This window comes from Pieris brassicae, chromosome 12 (assembly GCF_905147105.1).
Source record: "Pieris brassicae chromosome 12, ilPieBrab1.1, whole genome shotgun sequence".
NCBI lineage: Eukaryota > Metazoa > Arthropoda > Insecta > Lepidoptera > Pieridae > Pieris > Pieris brassicae.
The window spans coordinates 8,940,538-8,959,714 of record NC_059676.1 but is presented as its reverse complement, the minus strand read 5'-3'; the positions used below and the strand labels follow the sequence as shown (position 1 = coordinate 8,959,714).

The following is a 19,177-nucleotide window of genomic DNA, read 5'->3' as shown; positions in this document are numbered from 1 at the left end:
TTCCACTAGTTAGAGAACTTTTCAGCAGGCTGTAATATGATTTCTGACCGTTTCAGGAGAGGGTCAATCACATATTAGAAAATTGTAATTTCCATAATATTACCCTAGTTTTCAGGAAGCTGAAACCTTTTTTCAGTCGGTTTCAGAACATGTGTAGTAGAGCGGTGTAGTTTTCAGGAGACCTGTTTTCAGGCGTTTTCAGGCCTAGTTATACCCCTTTGATGAAGGAATATTCTAGACCGAACTTTCTAGGTGTGAGACAAGGACGATATGATACGAGAGAGAGAGAGAGAAGATCAGAACTTTCTCGAAACTAGACGAGCACTCTAGAACGCCGTACGACAAGGACGGAGCAACGTGCGAAAGAGACAAAGAGTGCGGACGTTCTAGAATTGTGCAATCGCTACTCAGTAGCAAGCCCGCCTAGAAAGTTCTCGAATATTGTTTAGAATTTTTCCCAGGGATATATAAGCGAGCCGAAACGCGACTAGTCACCTTTAGTTTTGAATGCGATAACAAGAGCGAAACACCGAAGCGATAAAGTGCGAATAAAGTGAATATAAGTGATAAAGTACTGTGTGAAGTGTGCATAAGTGAAGTAATAAGTGATTGTTTTTGTGTGTGTAATTAGTGCATCTATGCAATTAATTTGTGCCCATAAATTCCTCATTGATTTATCAAGAAATAAACCTTTGAAGAAATCTACGGCATTTTCTACCCGATCCCCTAGTTCGTAACAATATTATCTGTATTGTATCTATCTGTATGCATTATAAAAGTAAGGCAAGATGATGTACCAAGTTGTGCATTAATTATATTTATTCATTTAAACTTTGTTACATTACAGATAAAAGTAAATAACATAAATTATTGAGGATGCAACATGCGGCTATATCCCTATCAAGCGATCTCTTCCAGGCGACCCTAGTAAGGAAAACTTCAAAACGGAAATAATTCGGTTAAAATGCAATAAGTATAACTAAATTAACAAACTAAACTAAAATCTAAAATTAAAAAAAAACTGTATTATTATTAGCTCACACACACATTCAGTATTTTAAGGTATTTGCAATATCATAATTTTATCGTTGTTTTAATCTTTTACATATAAATAAATCTTGTTTAGTGGTAACTTTGTAAAAAATTTACGTTTTTTTTATTATAAAAATCATAAATTGTTTTATATTTTTCCACGTATATATATATACCCAGGAATATATCACATAGGGATGTCCATAGTGTTACCAACATATGTTTAATTAGCTACCATAAATAAATAAACTTAAACAAGACCCTTCTTGCTCTGTGGTGGGTAATTTACTGTGCCTGGTGTTGTACAAAAAATGGTCAGCAGTGACGAGGTATGGAATGCAGTGGTATTCTTCTGTGAGGAAGGGGACAGCAGAACGAGAGAGGGAGCGCCTTATAATGTCCTGGTTGAATGCCATAGCGGCTATGAAACCTCTGTGGTAGGAACTACTCGAGGTGGTTTTAGTGGTGTCCACCGTGTCTCTGAATAGCAGATTTTGGTGTGTCGAGTCGAAAAGTTGCAGGGTCACATACCCCTGCAACTGGTCACCGTGACCATGCACGCTGTAAAGCACGCGAAACGTCGAAAAAAATAATGATAAGTTTATAATAATACATAGCTTCAATACGGTGAAAAAGTGTTTTCTTTAAATGTGTAAAATCTATGTTAACAAAAGACAATAAGCCAAGCCCTTACTTGATCAACAGCATAAAAGTGATGCGTCGTATGCGCTTCTGGTGTAATTCCCTTGCGTGTGCGCGGCAAAAGTGTCCAAAACGACGCGATACCGCGCTGTCGTCGGCTTCACCAGTGTCTCGGATACCAATCATGAGAATATGTATCGGTTCTAGGGGCTGAAAATGCAAAGCGTGAAAAATATATTTTTGAACGCTTAGTTTCTTTAGAAAGAGATTATGTACACAACTATGTCTGTTTTTAACTCACCAACCCTTATCCCTGAGGTCGTAGGTTCGATGCTCGGCTGTGCACCAATGGATTTTCTATCTATGTGCGCTTTAACATTAGCTCGAACGGTGAAGGAAAACATCGTGAGGAAACCGAATTGCCTTAGACCCAAAAAGTCGACGGCGTGCGTCAGGCACATAAGGCTAATCACCTACTTGCCTATTCAATTCACAAATGATCATAAAAACAGAAATTTGAGGCCCAGGCCTAAAAAGGTTGTAGCGTATTTTTTTGAAGTAACACTTAATGAAAGAGAATTCTAATACAATGTGTCGGGCATGTCCAAGTATGACGACAACATTAATATCAAGTTCGTATGTGGTCATAGCATTATTGAGAATAAATTTCTTTACACTAGATCGTTACCTACCCTTTATTTTTTCCACGTTGAACACTAATTAGTTTTTAAATATATTTAAACAGAAATCATATTTACCACATCCTCTTCAACGATTTGCTTATAGTCCATGCCGACGTTAATACTAGTGCTGTCTCGACTTTCACTCCCATCTTGTAACGCCTGAAGATCCTATAGTATAAAATATCGATATATTAAAAAAAAACTACGTATAAAAACATTTAAGTATATCCTTGAATGTTCCTTTAAATTATATTTATGAGTACGCATTGTTAACGTATACATCTGTTATTCATGTCAAAGTATATTTCATGATGAAGGACGGAACTTGTCGTGAGCCCTCACTCGACAATGACTATTAGAAATAGCTATAACAAGCGAAAATCGAAGGAGTGTTTTGTCGTATATAAAAAGTATTTCTAGGGGCTTGATACTTTTCGACAGGCGTAACTAACTAACGTCAAACGAATGAAAATGTTCACGTAACAAAGCTAAAGTCATTTTTACAGAACTTCGTTAAACGTTAGGCCACTACTAAGATGGAGTAGAAACCTTTTGGTGGACTATCTTGTCTCAATCTTCCGAGCATGTATAGCCCACCGCTACATACCCTTGAAATGGAGGGAAGTGAAAATAATATTCATCCCAAAACCAGGCAGAGAGGACTATACCCAGGCAAAATCCTTCAGACCCATAAGCCTCACATCTTTCCTGTTAAAAACAATGGAGAGGCTTGGAGATCTGGAAATACGTAGCCAGGTATCGCTATCCAAATTCCTGCACCCAAATCAGCATGCCTACAGCCCAGGCAAGTCAACGGATTCATCACTCCACAACGTTGTGTCTCGCATTGGCGACTCCCTGAAGTTAAAACAGTCAACCCTTGGTGCATTTATTGACATCGAAGGCGCTTTTGACAAAACAAACTTCACGAGCATTACCAGAGCACTCGTTACATGTGGAGTATCATCAACCCTGATAGGGTGGATAAACAACATGCTAAAACAACGAGCTATACAGTTCACTGTTAATTCCACGACACGGGGCATTGTCAGCAGAGGCTGCCCGCAAGGTGGTGTCTTATCGCCGCTACTGTGGAACCTCGTAGTTAACGAGCTCATCACAGAACTCAACGCTGGCAACCTCTACACAGTGGGTTATGCGGACGACATAGCTATCTTGATATCGGGAAGCTTTGAAAGTACCCTATGCGATCTCATGGGAAGGGCTTTCAAAGTAATTGAGAGATGGTGCAACAAGCACGAGCTATCTGTCAACCCATCAAAAACAGAGCTAATACTCTTTACAAACCGGAGGGTTCTGGGACCACACAGGCTTCCAAAACTCTTCAACACACAACTCAAACTCAAAAATGAAATAAAGTACTTGGGTGTGATTCTGGACAGTAAACTGCTCTGGAACAAACACCTAGAACACAAACTGAGCAAAGCAACGATCGCCTTCTATCAATGCAAAAAGATGCTAGGCGTGAAATGGGGCTTATCGCCTAAAATAACATTATGGCTATACACTGCCATAATCAGGCCAATGCTGGCCTATGGAGCCCTGGTTTGGTGGCCAAGATCTGAACTTCAAATGGCGATCACGAAACTGGGACGCTTCCAAAGGCTTGCCTTGTCCGCTGCTAGCGGTTGTATGAGAACAACTCCGACCGCAGCAATGGAGATAGCCCTGCAAATCTTACCTCAAGACCTACACATACAGCAGGAGGCGGCACTTGCGGCCATCAGGCTTATGGTATTGGACCTATGGGGAAAAAACCACTATAGTTCACACACAGTGATTCTCAACAGGGCAATAGAGTACCAACCTCTTATAGCTGCGCCATGTGACAGAATCACAAATCAATTAATATTCAACAAGAAATATCTTATACAACTGAGAGAAGAGGAGCAAGATCAGTCGCCCCTGAATGAGCTACGTATATACACTGATGGCTCAAAAACAGGGTGTGGCTCAGGCGCTGGTATTTTCTCCTTTGATCTCAACATCAACATACACCTACCTCTGGGCACACAAAGCACAATCTTCCAATGTGAATGTGTCGCTCTAACCGAAGCAGCCAGAGCCGTACAGCGGATGGGAGTCAACGACTTTCACATTAAGCTCATATCGGACAGTGCATCCGTGCTGATGGCGCTCGGTAACGAAAACACAAACAGCAAACTAATACTGGAGTGTCACGAAGCACTGGAGGCAATAGCTCTAACAAATAGAGTTACCTTACAGTGGATTAAGGGACACAGTGGCTCTCTCGGCAACGATGCAGCCGACGAGCTTGCGAGAAGAGGCTCTGGTATGATACCTGCTGGCCCGCATCCGCTTCTCCCCTTGCCCTTCTCGCTAGTTCGAACCTGGATTCGCCAGAGATCCACTGTACTCCAGAATCAACGATGGTCGCGAAGTGTAGATTGCAAACAGTCCAAAATGGCTCTGCCGGCTGTGAACCCGCAACTTACTAAGCGACTTCTAAACCTGAACAGAACCAATCTCAAAACAATCATAGGGACAATCACGGGCCATTGTCTCCTTAACAAACATCTTTTCGTCCTAGGCGCAACAGACAGCCCCTTGTGCAGAGGCTGTTTCAGCGCAGAGGAATCAGTCACCCACGTAGTCCTGGAATGCGAGGCTGTGGCTAATCAACGTACAAAAATCCTCGGAACAGTGAGGTCGCTCCGCGAAGCCTGTGAAGTGCCCGGGAGACTTCTGTGCTTCTGGAAGGAGTTGGGCTGGCTAAATTAGCCAGGGATTCTACGCACAACGGACCGACTACGTGTCTAAGTGCGGAAATTGAGTCCACCTACCTAAACCTAAACCTAAACGTTAGGCCACATTACTCGAAAGGTGATTTATTTATAATCTAATCAAGTTTTTTCTATACACTTTACTATATACAGTATAAACTCTATGTTACATCAATCGATTTTAGGACGAACTCCCTAAAGCGTCGAAAGCAATTGGCTTTGGTTGGTTTAGCTTGTCTTCCATACAATGATACACTCTACATAGCATTACACCCACTCTCCATAACGACAACAATTGAGTAAAAAACTGCACAGATTTGTACGTTCTTTTGTCGCTTTATTATCCTAGCCCGCAATAAACTCGACTGTCGGCATCCTGCATACGAACTTTGTAGGAAATTCGTTCTTTTGTTTACAAATTGGGATTGCTTGCTCGTGTAGACTATTGTTGATCTTGACTAATAAGTAGGAGTCATGTATTATACATACGTTTTTCTTCCCTTCATATGACGACAACTCTATAACGCCATAAAATGCACAGTACGTTCAGTGTCGTTATATAGACTTTAAACTGTACTTAAATAAGTGACAAAGTATTTCAGGCACTAGCAATACCAACCTCTCGTCTAACAGTAGCAGTACTAGCAAAATCATGGACCAGATCCAGCAACTCATCAGAATACTCCACGAACTGTTCAAATGAATTGAAAGCTGCCAAAGCACCGGTACGATGGTGACATTTCCTCATTGCAGCTGTCGAGAGTTCCGCTGGAACGCCCTCTTGATCTTGGGCAGCTGATAACTCGATCTCTGATTGACTAATTGGTATCCTGCATCAACAACAAAAAATTGCATCAATACAAATTTCAATTTAGAAAATCTTAATATCTTCAATTATTGTACCATTTGATTGGTAACGTACGTATAAATGGTACAAACGAATTACAAAAACCAATGTAATGTCGAAATTCATTATAATATCTATCTTACCTATTAGGATGTCCAGTAGGTAACACAAACTGGAAGTGAACAACGCCAAGTTCTCCAGACAACGCTAAATGTTGTAGACACGTAATATCGTATGACGTGTACGCACGACGAACGTACACCTCTAAAGATGCGTTGCAAACCTGAAATTGAAACATTATTACTAGTTTGTTTAAATATGATACATTTATATAATATATTATCTGTATATTTGTTTACAGTAGCAAAAAGATAAATAGGAAAAACATGTGGTCTAAAATGGATACTGTTGAAGATAGAATATATAATATTAACTATTAAGTAATATATAATAGAATATTAGTAGTAAATAATATAGTTCAGTCTACAGTTATTATACATGGTAGAATATTCTTTTTTTATATTTAGTTAGCATTCTCAGAAGTAGGTACATATTAAATCCGTCTGCGGTAATGTAAGAGTTAGTCTGGTGATATTCTCAAACAAGGAACACGTTTACGAATATTTTGCCAAAAAGAGAAAGAGTAGAAGAAAAACAAAGTCTTAAAAAACACAGAGTAGTAGATTTGTCATATAATTTAATATAGTTCATTAGAATTCCATTAAAATACCAGGCTATAATGTTTAAAAATTACCGCAATTATTGGCAAATTACGGAATTTCTTACTTCATGACGAGCGACTTGAATAATATGTAATTATCAATTAAATCGAGTTACGATATTAAAATTGTAAGTAATTACTTCATAATTATTAAATGATTAAATGACTCTATATATTAGAAAAAAATCAGAGAAATTGCACATTTCGGAAAGAGAATTAAGAAAAATAAAAATATGGAAATGAAAAATTATGCGTGTAAGTCTCTATATTATTTAAATACATGATTTTTTTAATAAAAAACAATAAAACCATAAATTTGCTCTCCGCGCAGTACGTGTTTATAGTTGAAATAGTTTTGTACAGGGTTTTAAATGTATTATTTAAAGTATTCCGAAACTATCTACATTTCGTAACCTATAATATTTTTTAGAAGAGAGAGAATTTTAAATACAATTCTACTCAACTTAAATAGAAAATGCGATATATCGATATATTTGATTGAAAGAAAAACATACCTACTTAGCAACGTGCTAAATATTAAAATTCTATATTTATATTTCTCCTGCATAAGACTGCTTCGAAATTAAAAGTTATTCTAAAGACGGTGATCTAACCACAAACCTCCAAATAAAGTCATTTAGATGCAATACTAATGTATATAAAACTTGTTTTTACGTTACAAGAGACAAATATACGTAATTCTTAATATGAAGAATTATACGAATACATAAACAGAATCTTTGGTTGCTACGAATACTTATTAAAATACAAATACTTAAAGAAGATTTATGTATAAAAATAATTTAACAATATTATAAATTTCAGCGAAAAAATATACGGACTTTTCACACACATATAAAATTATAACCTTCATGATGCTGGTGGGCTTTCAGTATCCAAAACCGGAGCTACACAGAGCTCGTGCTGTTGCATTTGGTAAGTTTATACTCTTAATTAAATTCAGAGGCGTACGTTTGGAATGATGTCTAATATATAATATTCAATAATAACTTAATTTATCAACGAAGATAAAGTTCTAACAAAATTTATCCCAGAAATCCCATTTATGTATTATTGTTATTACAAATACAATATAACTACACAATAATACATACCTGGATAATTGAACAATGAAAAATGTTTGTGCTTGTTATATATATTTTAATCAGTTCATTTTATATATGTTAACTTGATTATCACAGTCTTGGCTCTGTGGTCTCTAGTTTTAGGGTTAGTTTTTTAAGTAAAAATGTGCTGATTCGTTTGAGAGCAACTCATTAAAATTGTAAAATTTGGAAGTAAAAAAATACCTGTGTATTTTAGTCACTTAAAATTAAAGCGTAGGCTTCAAGGGTATGTCAGTGCAATATTTTTCATACTATACTGTTACTCAAATAAATAATTGTTGTTTATCAGAATTAAAATGTATTTTACGGGTTTAAAAAAAATATTTTGTTAAATTTAGGCTGTTAGATACTATATATACCCCTTGACAGCCAACTTTAGAGGCAACTAGATGATCAGCCTCCTGTGCCTGTTTCCTCACGATGTTTACCTTCTAGAGAAATCTTTGGTAGCCACTTTGAATAGACAAAACTAAGACAACAAATTCTTTAAAACATTTTTATATTGTTACAGTTTGTATGCTTCTCTCTGTAACGCCTGTATGCATTTTTATCTTCATTGACATATATAAGTCCATTCTTGTAAAGAACTTCGTCACCGTCATTCGTCATTGTACCATAGTTGGACCGTTCTTGGGAGTCTTTTTTAAGGTCTTAAAAATTTACTTTGTAATATTAAAAGTAAAATTTAAGTCCTTCTTAAAAATAATCTTTCGGCATCACCGTGTAACATATAATCGTTTAATTGGGTAATTTTAAAAATACAATCAAGAAACGACCACACCTATTCAAAAAGGCAACGCTCTTGGGTGCTTTACGGGTACCACGTAACATCAGATGAGCCTCATGCTTGTTTCCACCGTCTTATAGAGGTTGTCTCAGTAAGAGTGCACTTTTTAAAATTTGAAATTTTTTTTTCATGCAAGTGGCAACTCTGAAATTTGGCAGGTGTCAACTCTGTTTATTCCGATTATTAAAAATTAAGCGCGATTATTAAATCGAAAAACCGATTATTAAATCTGTGCTGTCTCAAAACTAACAATCGAATTTCAACTACTTTTTGTGCATATTCAAAATTAACTTAATTATTATTTTTACCGATCAATCTCCTTCGTGCCTTCTCCATCGACACGACACTAGCGAAGTACCTTGTGCCCAGTTGGCATAAATAAAAGTCATAAGCAAGAAGAAAAAAAAAGCGCTGGAAATCCAACGCGTCATCGGTGAGATACAGCCACAGCTCTGTGCAAAAGTTATGGAAAAAGAAAAGCGTAATGGCCTGTCATTGAAGCCAGGGGGATCATTTGCCGAATATTTTATTCCATACCTAATCGGAACATGTCTTCTTTACAATACAATAAAAATATCACAACTCTGTCGTTAAATAATTGTTTGTATTTTAAAATGAAAAATTGCACTCTTACTAAGGACACCTTTATAAAAGAGTGCTAAACTGTTGTTAGCTAATATATATCTCCAACTTTACTTAATAAATATGAATATGAGATGAATTGATAAGCTCGTATAAAGTATTACGAGTACTATGATAATAAAATTGAGATAGAAGTAACCTTTGAAAAGATGCAATTTATTTATTCATTCAGTTAAGTTAGTATTCTAAAAATGGACTCAGTTTAATAATTACTTGAACCTGTGAAACTTAATTGTATGTAAATTTTCAACAACGTTTTTGTTTTAATTCAAAGGCTTTATTAACTACATATAATGACAAAGACTCGCCATTAAGTTTCAGAATAAATTTCCCTATAAATACAATTATTATTATTTAGTACACTTGCAGCAAAATGCTAATTAGAATATGAAGAAACAATCTAACTTGTTTTAATAACATTTGTGTGGACAGGGAAACGTTATCCGAGACTTCGGTTCATAGAGAAGTTTCGTCCTTTGAGACGAAGTTTAGTAGTTACAATATTAAAAAAAATATTTCCTTAAAACATTTTCAGATAATGATAATGCACATTAAAGAAAAAACAGCAATGCAGATAATAAATGAAATCAACCGCGACTACGAGCTATTCAACACGATGTCGCCCTCGTACCAAGAAATAATTGACGCAGCTATCGTTAATTCCCTGCAATACAGCGAAAGAGCCTGGACCATAACAGTCCTATGTGTTGTATTGATATTTCCTGTAATGGCCGCCGTATTGAACGTATACAACTTCACATTTAAGTCTGAGCCAGCTAAATATATGGTACACGACCTACCAAAGCCATACGGGGAACCCGAGGAGCGGTTTGATACTCCGTATTTCGAAATCATGTTCATTTACATGGTGTACTGCGCTATCCTGTACATTGTCAACTTTGTTGGTTATGACGGGTTCTTTGGCTTGTGTATTAATCACGCATGTTTGAAGATGCAGCTCTATTGTCAAGCATTTAAGGAGGCATTGGCAAGTGAGAATATGCACGAAAAGATTGCCGGTGTTATCAAGGAACAGAATCGACTTTTTGAGTAAGTTTTAAGGTTCAAATATTTGCTAACAATAGATTCTATTAAGTATTAGCTTTATATGACAGTCCCTGTGCCATGTGTACCATGCCATACAATAACACAAACACACATATATTATCTTCTATAATCTTCGACACAAGATAGTCCTCCATAGTACTCCAGGACATTAGGATTAGACGTATCGATAGTCCATATTTTCAACTATAGATTTTTTTATCAATGAATTCACAAGTTATTTTTAATATCCAGTAAATTTGCCCTATTGCATATATACGTTTCCAACTAATAAAACCTTAGTATTGTCTTTGGTTAACATAGCTTTTACACATTAAAAGAAAACAATTTTTTAACTGGATTAAAGCTATTTATATTATTATAAACTTATAATTATTTACATCTGTGATACTTTTGACAATCAACACTTTTTGTCTTCAGTTACCGTGACCACGCACGCTGTAAAGCACGCGAAACGTCGGAAAAATTTAAATTTATGAAAATAATAAGTTAATAATACAAATAGGTTTAATCCGGTTAAAAAATTGTTTTCTTTTAATAGTACCTTATTAATGATTGGAGTTGAGAGCAGAACAACTTACCTCGACTGAGGAACAACCAGCCCCTTTGTGAGGGCGAGTTGTGCCTTGTCGATTTGCTACAGAAAAGAAATCCTGAGCTAAAATATAATATTTTAATGGATTTGACTATAAAATTTTAAATTGATAATTTTTTTACAGGAATCATGGATTATATCTTTATATCACATTCATATTGTGTCCTACTCAAAGATCGGAACTTCGAACACAGGTCTCCCCTGCCACTTTTGAAAATTCAAATTGTATACTCTACAATAACACTTTGTAGTATATACTGACAAATAGTATAATATTGTTACAATGCAAAAAGCATAACAACATAGGTTACGTTCTTGTGTTTGAAATGAGTTTGCCTTACTGAAATTTTGTTCAACTAATTTTACAAACTGCATTGCTACTCTGCATCCAATAACTGTGACGTGATCTAAGAATTGATAACGTTTAATACTCGGTATTAAAATCGACAGTAGGCCCGTTATAAGATATGTTAACAAATATATGTATAGCAACCCATCTAACACTAGTTTTGTATAAAGAAGTATAATTCTTAATTTTTAAGGTACGTGGATCTTATACAAGATACGTTCAATGTATGGTTGGGCATAATATTGATCGCTACAATGATACAAATATGCAACTGCATGTATCATATAACTGAGGTAAATAAAATTCATACACTTTACGTGAGTTTCATCATCGAGGCTCAATACGAAATTCCATCCGTATCGCCTCGACGTCCGTAGTTCAACAACTGAGCGTTTTTAAAGGCAATTTCTGCCGCGCATCATCACTATGTGGACACAGCAAATCGTTGAAACATTTATGAATTAATTCTGAAGACAGGTGTGTCCATGAGCGGCGGTGTCACTTAAGGTCTGGTGAGCGTGTTGCTCGTATGTCATTTGTTTTATTTAAAAAATCCCCCACGTCTAAAGAACAACGCGTTTGCGGTTGGCATACTCAGAATTGTCTTTCTCAAGTTACAGAATATTTGAAAAAATCTTTGTTACAGGGTTATGAGCTGGATCTACGATATATTATATTCATAACTGGTACAATCGTTCATATATATCTACCCTGTCGATATTCAGCAAAGCTAAAACATATGGTATTTTTTTTAGTATCCACAATTTATAACTAAAATGCCCTAAATAACTAAACAATCACATCACACACTATTAGACCTAAGTTATATTTATAGTACAATTCATTTTTTATTTCTAGAGAAACGTCTTTCAACCACAACGTAATTTTTTACAATTGTATATTTGTGCTTTACGATTTTGACTTGCTTTAATTTCCTTAATTATTCTTAAACGTTATTGCGTTCATTTTTAAAAACAGGCCGATTTAAGGACCTTTAAAAATGAACGCAAATGAACCTTTAAGAAGAAACATCCAACAGCACTGAGATAATATATCTCAATAGTCAAAATAGTATATGTTGGGCCGATCCCGGCGGCACTGCAATGCCGGGCCGACCCGTGACAAGAGTGGAGCGAGCCCCGAACATCCCATCAGTTTCCAAAAATCAGTTTAATATACTGGTCCCGCTATGCGGGAACTTTCAGATATTAAGCTGAAAAGAACAGATACTACACTTTGATCTTAGCCAAAAGGCCGAGAAGCGATACGGTTTTTTTTTCTCTAGGGTATATAAGGTAAAACGAAATTAATATAATAGCGTGTTTTACAATTGGCGGCACAGCATTGACTGCCATCTACACGAGGTTTTCGTAACTATATTTTATTTAAAATAGCGCCCTCTATGGAAAAATATATTAATTAGTGCTGTTGTTTACGAACAGAAAGGTTTCTATAAACATCCGACAACACTTTATAATGATTATACGTAATAACAATTTTTGTATAAATTCAATAATTTAATATGTTACTATAATTACTTTCAATGCTCTAACAAATACAGTTTGTTGACAACACACAAATATATGAGTAAAAAAAAAGAATTCAACAAAATGATACCTACGAAAAACATATTTTTAGTCCGTGGAAACAGCAACACATTTCTACATTTCTGGTTGGGAGCACGTAAACAACATTCCAATAAGGAAAATGGTACTCTTCATGGTTGCGCGTGCGCAGGTACCATTGGAAATCACGGCTTTCAATAAACTCATATTCGATATGGATCTCTTTGTTTCGGTATGTTATATTATATAAAATTTCAATAATTAATCAGTTATTTAAGCAAGGAATTGTTAATTTTTTATATGAAACTTCGAGTAGTAGCAATTACTAATGATATATATAACAGGTGGGCTGAGAAGTTCGTAGGCTGACGGCACTACTAGTATTAAATTAAATTAAATTCGGCGAGACTGAAGCCAATTTTTAGGCTAAAGACAAATCGTACTATAAAATGGTATCAAAGATATGTACGACTGCTGTAATCGTTGTCGAAGGCATATTGAATAATCAAATCAAATTCTATCGAAAAAATATTTTTTGATGTTAGCCTACGAACATTTTAACCACCAAATATAAGGCCCGGGCCTTAATCCACTCAGAGGTCCGATTAATAAAAAGCCTGTCATTTTATTAGTGATCTTTTTCATACGCATATTTTGATATCAGATAAATGTTATATCAATCAGCATTAATAGAGATAATATAAATTTGTTTGTTTCAGATATTGCAAACTTCTTATTCAATGTACACGCTATTGCGATCTTAATTTATGAAATCAAAAAAGTACACACATAATTTACAAATATAAAATGCAAAGCTTTACCGTCACCGGTGTTCAATAAAACCCTGTATGGGTATGGTACCATTTACCATGATACCATTTATAGTTAAACAAAAATCATCTATTATTTATAGTAACACCCCCCCCCCCCTATGCAACCGTACTATTGACCTTTCTTTGTTATCTAGTTATACGTAATTATTAATTATCGAATATTCCGGAAGATGACAAAATGTGTTCAATCAGAAATTCTATTGTAAATCATAAAATCCACTTACCGCAGCGTTTGTATGGTAGAAGAAGTCATGCAGTATATCGAATATGGATGTCTCAGAGAGAATAAGCTTTTGAAGATTCTCCGGATGGAAGTCGTGACCGTACATGTCAACTGCTGACAAGAATATGGACTCCATTTGGTTGTGACGTAATTCGTACGCCGGTTGATGGGCTGCTATTAAAACCTGGGAAAATACAAAAATATAAAGAAATTCACTTTGCTGTATCGTCAATAGTTTCATTAGTGCTTTTCACACTTTGGGTTACATCAGAGTTCATGAACAAATGGTCAAAGATTTTCTTTTAAATCAGTAGTTATGGATAATATTCAATGCGCACTAACAAGCAACCAATTCTTTTTTATAATATTAATGTTAATAGTGAAGTAAACTCTAAATGTCTTCAATTTTAATGTAAGAATAAAATCACACAAAATTACCAATTAAAGACATTTCCCTAGCTTGTATATTCTTAAACTACATTTATTTTACTGAGAAAATTACTGGATGACCAAGTAGCTAATGTATACGTTAAAATGTTAATGGTGCACTGTTTATAGTACAATATTTGACCTCTTAGATTTTATTCCGTGTAAAGCTCAAAAAGCTCTCGTTAAATAACAAGGACAGCAAGCGCTATTTATGAATTCATAGGCAATATACCTGTCTCGCTCTTAGCGCCACTCGGCTGTGTTCGGCGCGATGTAACGAAGTGAGTTCGTTGAGTGTGGCCGCTAGTTCGTCCGTCAAACCCGGCTCGTTGGACCAGAGGTGGTCGATCAGCATTGTTACCTATAAATCGTATTTATTATAGTTTTTAACAGTGAAAACAATTATGAGTACGATTAAAATAAGCAAATTTGTTTAATTTAACCATCAATGTACGGAATTTTTGTATATTTTTGGATGGATGGATATCTTTGTATGGATATTTTTGTAACAATGGCCGTAAGTGGATAAAACACAGAAAAATGTTCGTGCTCTAAAATTCTCCAAATTAAATCAAAAAGATTGTTAACGTAAAAAATAATCTGCAATACGATGACATTCACGGCTTTGCCTAACTCATTTGTTCCACAAGAGGTTTACCAGGGGCAGAGGTTTAGACGTTATGAGTAGCTGAAGATCCCCTTTTGCTTCAACTGAGTAGAATGTCACGGGTTTTGGCCAGCTTGAAACATTAATTATAGAATTTAATATATTATTTATTATTATAATACAGAATTGTGTAGTTTAGTTAACAAATAAATAATGAAAAGCCGCCTGTTGCCCAATAACTTTTGTAACCTATTTACTTTTAGTTTTTTGTTTGTATAATTATGTATATTATGGTAACACAGTATAAATAAATAAAAATAGATAAATGTAAGTTACTTACTAATAAATTCTTCTTAGCAACTTGGTTGTGCGAAAATATAATATTGGCAACGACCTGCATGTCGTCTTTGTATCGGTCACGGAGCGCCATCACGCATTTGTCGTATGAACCTTTAACAAACAATTTCAATATAAGTCCCTTATTTCAGTTCTGCATATCCTTTATGATCTTTTGCCAGAAGACCAGACGAATATTCAGCTACTTTTATTAAGACAATATTTTTTTTTTAAATAGATAAACCCTCTACTCCCCTGCCATATTGTCCAGGGACTTTTTATACAACATTTTTTCCAAAAATAAAAACAATATACATTTAATTAATTCTACTAGTTCGCGAATGGCAGGCGTCGCGAAATACGCCCCGGCTGCGTCGGTAATATTTTTATTTACAATATTCATGGGCGAGCCGGGGCGCAATTCCTCGCGAAACCCGCTCTTTCGGTTTTGTTTGCCAAGACAATATTTTAGATTTATATATTTAAATATTTCGGAGTTCCGGAAGAAAGATCAATTGGCATTCCATTGCGGCGCAAGATGCACATTTAACAACTTCTCTATAATATTCGTTTTAATTCCAAAACTCTTAGATACTTAAAGCAAAATTTTATGTTCCGTTCCGGTAGGTATGATTTGCGTTCTCTTGACAATCTACTTCTTAAAACTCCTACTCATAAAAGTGAATTCTATCACTCCTCCTTTGTTGTGCAAAGTATCCAGCTATGGAACTCCTTACCACTTGATATCAGACAAGCTGTCTTTAAATTTATTAAAACAATATTTTTGATAATTTTTCTTCTGTCTCGTAATTAGCCTCTTATATATATGAATTGTGACTCATTAACCATTAGATTAGCTTTTACATTTTAGACTAGACTTTATTTTAGTTATAGCTAGTGTTACATGTTCCTGGAAGAAATCGCTTGAAAGCGATAAGGCCACCCGTTGGCTAATAACTTATGTAACCTGCTTTTTTATATGTATGTTTAATAGGTTACATTAAAGCCTTTTTTTCCGCTTCACTAGAAATAAAATTAACACGTATATACAAATATTAATTTAATAAAGTAATTTTTATCAATATAGATCTTTTATACGAAATACCAAATGAGCTTAGGGACGCCCGTAACCTTTGAGAGACAAGTCTGGTTGATATGGTAAACAAATATAAACAAGACAATAACATAATTATCACCTTTGTTCCTTAATAATACTCCTTCATACATAAGGCATAAGGTCTATTTTCTTTTGCATAATATTTTTTTAATATTTATGTTAGCGTAAACTATAGGAATTAATAAAATAAGTATAACGTATTTTTCAAGAACTTGTGTATATTGTGTTAAGGAAATAAATCTCTTACCGAGTTGGAAGTGACTTTCATCTTGATAGTATTGCTTTAATAGATCATGCACAGCTGCCTTCATACGTCCACGGATACCGTTTCTATAACAAAAACAAGATATTATGTACATATATATATATAACTCTCCAACTCTCTGCAACTCTCCCTGAGGTCGTATGTTCAATCTCCAGCTGATCACAACTTTCATTCTATGTGCGCATTTAACATTCGATCGAACGGTGAAGGAAAACATCGTGAGGAAGGCTTGCCTTAGACCAAAATTTCGACGGTGTATCAGCCACAGAAGGCTGATCACCTAATTGCCTATTATATTGACAAATTATCATGAAACAGATACAGAAATTTGAGGCCCAGACCTAAAATTGTTGTAGTTGATTTGTTTTTCATTTTTTTCCAAACAAAGGCCCGTATGGCGCTTTATGAGCGAAAATACCGTTTGCGTTAAATTTTCTTATATATTGTACAATATCGTAAAAACAATATCCCATTAACAACATAAATAGGCTGTTAACGCGAAATATGTTGTCGCGAATGCGTTGCCGGCGTCAAGTGTTGCTATATTTTGAGTCTAGAAAATTAGACAATCTCGTGGTATACAAATATTGAGAAAAATTATTTAATTGACATTGTTAGTAATAAATGTCCTGTGTCTGTGGATGCGAAACGTCATTTTTTCGAACTAAATTTAGTTCGTTTAGTTTAAAATTCGCGCTTTCTAAAAGTTTCAAATTTTTGTATAATCTATCCTTTGTTCACACTATTTGCTCTGTGTCAAAATTATACTTATATATATCGTATTTTTTTTATTAAATATCAACATTAATATAATTGTAAATATTAAATTACTCACCTATATCTCTGTACGAGCACAACTAAAGCCTGTGTGCTCATGAAGAATACATCACGATCTGCGCGTTTAGTGAGAGATGCAGCGTGACTGAAAACAAAAAGTTTTGTTTAGCTTTCCATAATACTAATTGGTTATCTGTGACTGGAACAGTCTCCTCCTGATGAAGATCGTGAAGTAACATCGAATTATGTAAATAATGCTTAACGTTCACTTTTTATTTAATTACAAAGTGTTAGCTTCTAATATTTATTTAATTAAATTTTAAACATTTTTATGAAACATATTCTTAAGAATCTTGCTACAAGTGCGCATGTGCAATAGTTACTCATTTGACTCGTTCGGTTGTTTACGAGTTGTTACAAATTGACTCGACCATTTTCCCGAAGTGGGATGGTCGAGTCGGAGGAGGAAGTTGTGATTATAAAAGAGGTTGTGACACATGCGCACGGGCTTTTTCTTTGTACAAGTTTGAAGTTATACAGTTCACGTACAATCAGTGAAGTAAATTATAGTGAATTAAGTCATCATTGAAGTGTTTAATTTCCTACCCTAAGAACTAAATAAACTACCGCTAACAAAAGTAAATACTATATATAATATTTTTTTAATATGATAGTTAGTAATGGCAAGTAAAGCAAAAATAATGCCAATAATAATTGTATACACTACCTAAGCGGGTCATCATATGATATATATATATTATTAAATATACACAACATAAATATTTTTAAGTTTAAATAGAGTTTATAGCGGCCTACTACAGATTTTTTAAATAATTTAAAATACTATAAAAAGCGAAATATGTAATACTATTATATAATGAGGGTAGTTTTGTATTGTCGTGTATTGGACGCTTTAAACATAAATTGTGTCTTGTGTAATATTTTGCTCCTTACAAATGTTGTGTAAAACAAAAACACTTGGCGATTAAAAACAGTGACGGAGAGTCTATTGCCAGTTCGGAATGGAAGAAAAGATTTGACAACTGGCAGTAAAATTAGAAACACATAATTTGTATTTCTTTTTTGAGGTTCATAAGTGTACATTGTGTTACCTATATTAATAAATGATTTTTAATGATTAAATTTTGGATTATTTCTGTTATAACTGTGTTGATCATATGTTTTCCTTAATTATTATTTTAAGGTTTAGTTGTACTTTGTTGTGAAGGTATCTGAAATGTTTTTTTTTAGATTTGCGAAATGCTTTCAAATTAGGTGTCCATTTATTAAAAATAATACATTTCCTATTTGCTTATGTGATATACATTACCACACATAATAGGTTTAATGGCACTCACATTTATTTATTTAAGTTCATTGTAAGATTTAGTTTAATCTATTTTAATGATTGTATCTCGTTAGTTAACTTCTTTGTGGTCCCTTTTATACATATCCTAATGTCCTCTTATCCTATGTAATATTTTGTTTTATTTAATATTTATAACCCATAATAATAATATTTAAAAAAAACGAAGTACGATATCTAAGGAAAGATAATTTCTTGAGAATACGGACTCCAATTATATTTTTAATTAATAATATAAAATAAAAAATACTCACTGATCAATGACACTAGCGATTTGCTGGCTGGGAAACTGCGCCAGCACACTCGTTATATTTCGCTCGTACAACGCCATTAACTTCCGGACTTTCTTCTCCACGGACAGAGGAATTCTACCGGAAGTTGATGATAGTACCTGTTACGCATAA

The 19,177-nt window shown here is 34.6% G+C and overlaps 2 protein-coding genes and 1 non-coding gene across 8 annotated transcripts in view; 1 reads left to right on the top strand and 2 right to left on the bottom strand.

Annotated features, from left to right (window-relative positions):
- Positions 1-19,177, bottom strand: part of LOC123717506 (acetyl-CoA carboxylase) — a 76,725-nt gene that overhangs the window by 19,628 nt on the left and 37,920 nt on the right. For all 6 annotated transcript variants that reach the window (XM_045673524.1, XM_045673519.1, XM_045673523.1 and 3 more), the window contains 10 exons: positions 19,028-19,164; positions 17,466-17,552; positions 16,613-16,695; positions 15,253-15,362; positions 14,538-14,666; positions 13,878-14,060; positions 6,113-6,252; positions 5,742-5,952; positions 2,433-2,525; positions 1,727-1,884 (listed from right to left, as the gene is read on the bottom strand). In XM_045673524.1, the coding sequence (XP_045529480.1) occupies positions 1,727-1,884; positions 2,433-2,525; positions 5,742-5,952; positions 6,113-6,252; positions 13,878-14,060; positions 14,538-14,666; positions 15,253-15,362; positions 16,613-16,695; positions 17,466-17,552; positions 19,028-19,164 (1,331 nt within the window). The remainder of the gene's footprint in view (positions 1-1,726; positions 1,885-2,432; positions 2,526-5,741; positions 5,953-6,112; positions 6,253-13,877; positions 14,061-14,537; positions 14,667-15,252; positions 15,363-16,612; positions 16,696-17,465; positions 17,553-19,027; positions 19,165-19,177) is intronic.
- Positions 8,334-13,584, top strand: LOC123717507. Its single transcript, XM_045673527.1, has 5 exons — positions 8,334-8,465; positions 9,782-10,296; positions 11,449-11,548; positions 12,894-13,052; positions 13,540-13,584. The coding sequence occupies exons 1-5, from the start codon at positions 8,334-8,336 to the stop codon at positions 13,582-13,584; spliced, it is 951 nt and encodes a 316-aa protein (XP_045529483.1).
- Positions 12,329-12,521, bottom strand: LOC123717593. The gene has a single exon (XR_006754845.1). It is a non-coding gene; the product is annotated as a U2 spliceosomal RNA (small nuclear RNA).

What these genes read in the sequence shown, in the direction of transcription:
- LOC123717507 (XM_045673527.1), top strand. Translation starts at nt 8,334, where the DNA reads ATGCTTCTCTCTGTAACGCCTGTATGCATTTTTATCTTCATTGACATA. An exon ending in GCATGTATCATATAACTGAG is followed by an intron (nt 11,549 to 12,893) that starts GTAAATAAAATT and finishes ACATATTTTTAG; the next exon opens with TCCGTGGAAACAGCAACACA. An exon ending in ATATGGATCTCTTTGTTTCG is followed by an intron (nt 13,053 to 13,539) that starts GTATGTTATATT and finishes TGTTTGTTTCAG; the next exon opens with ATATTGCAAACTTCTTATTC.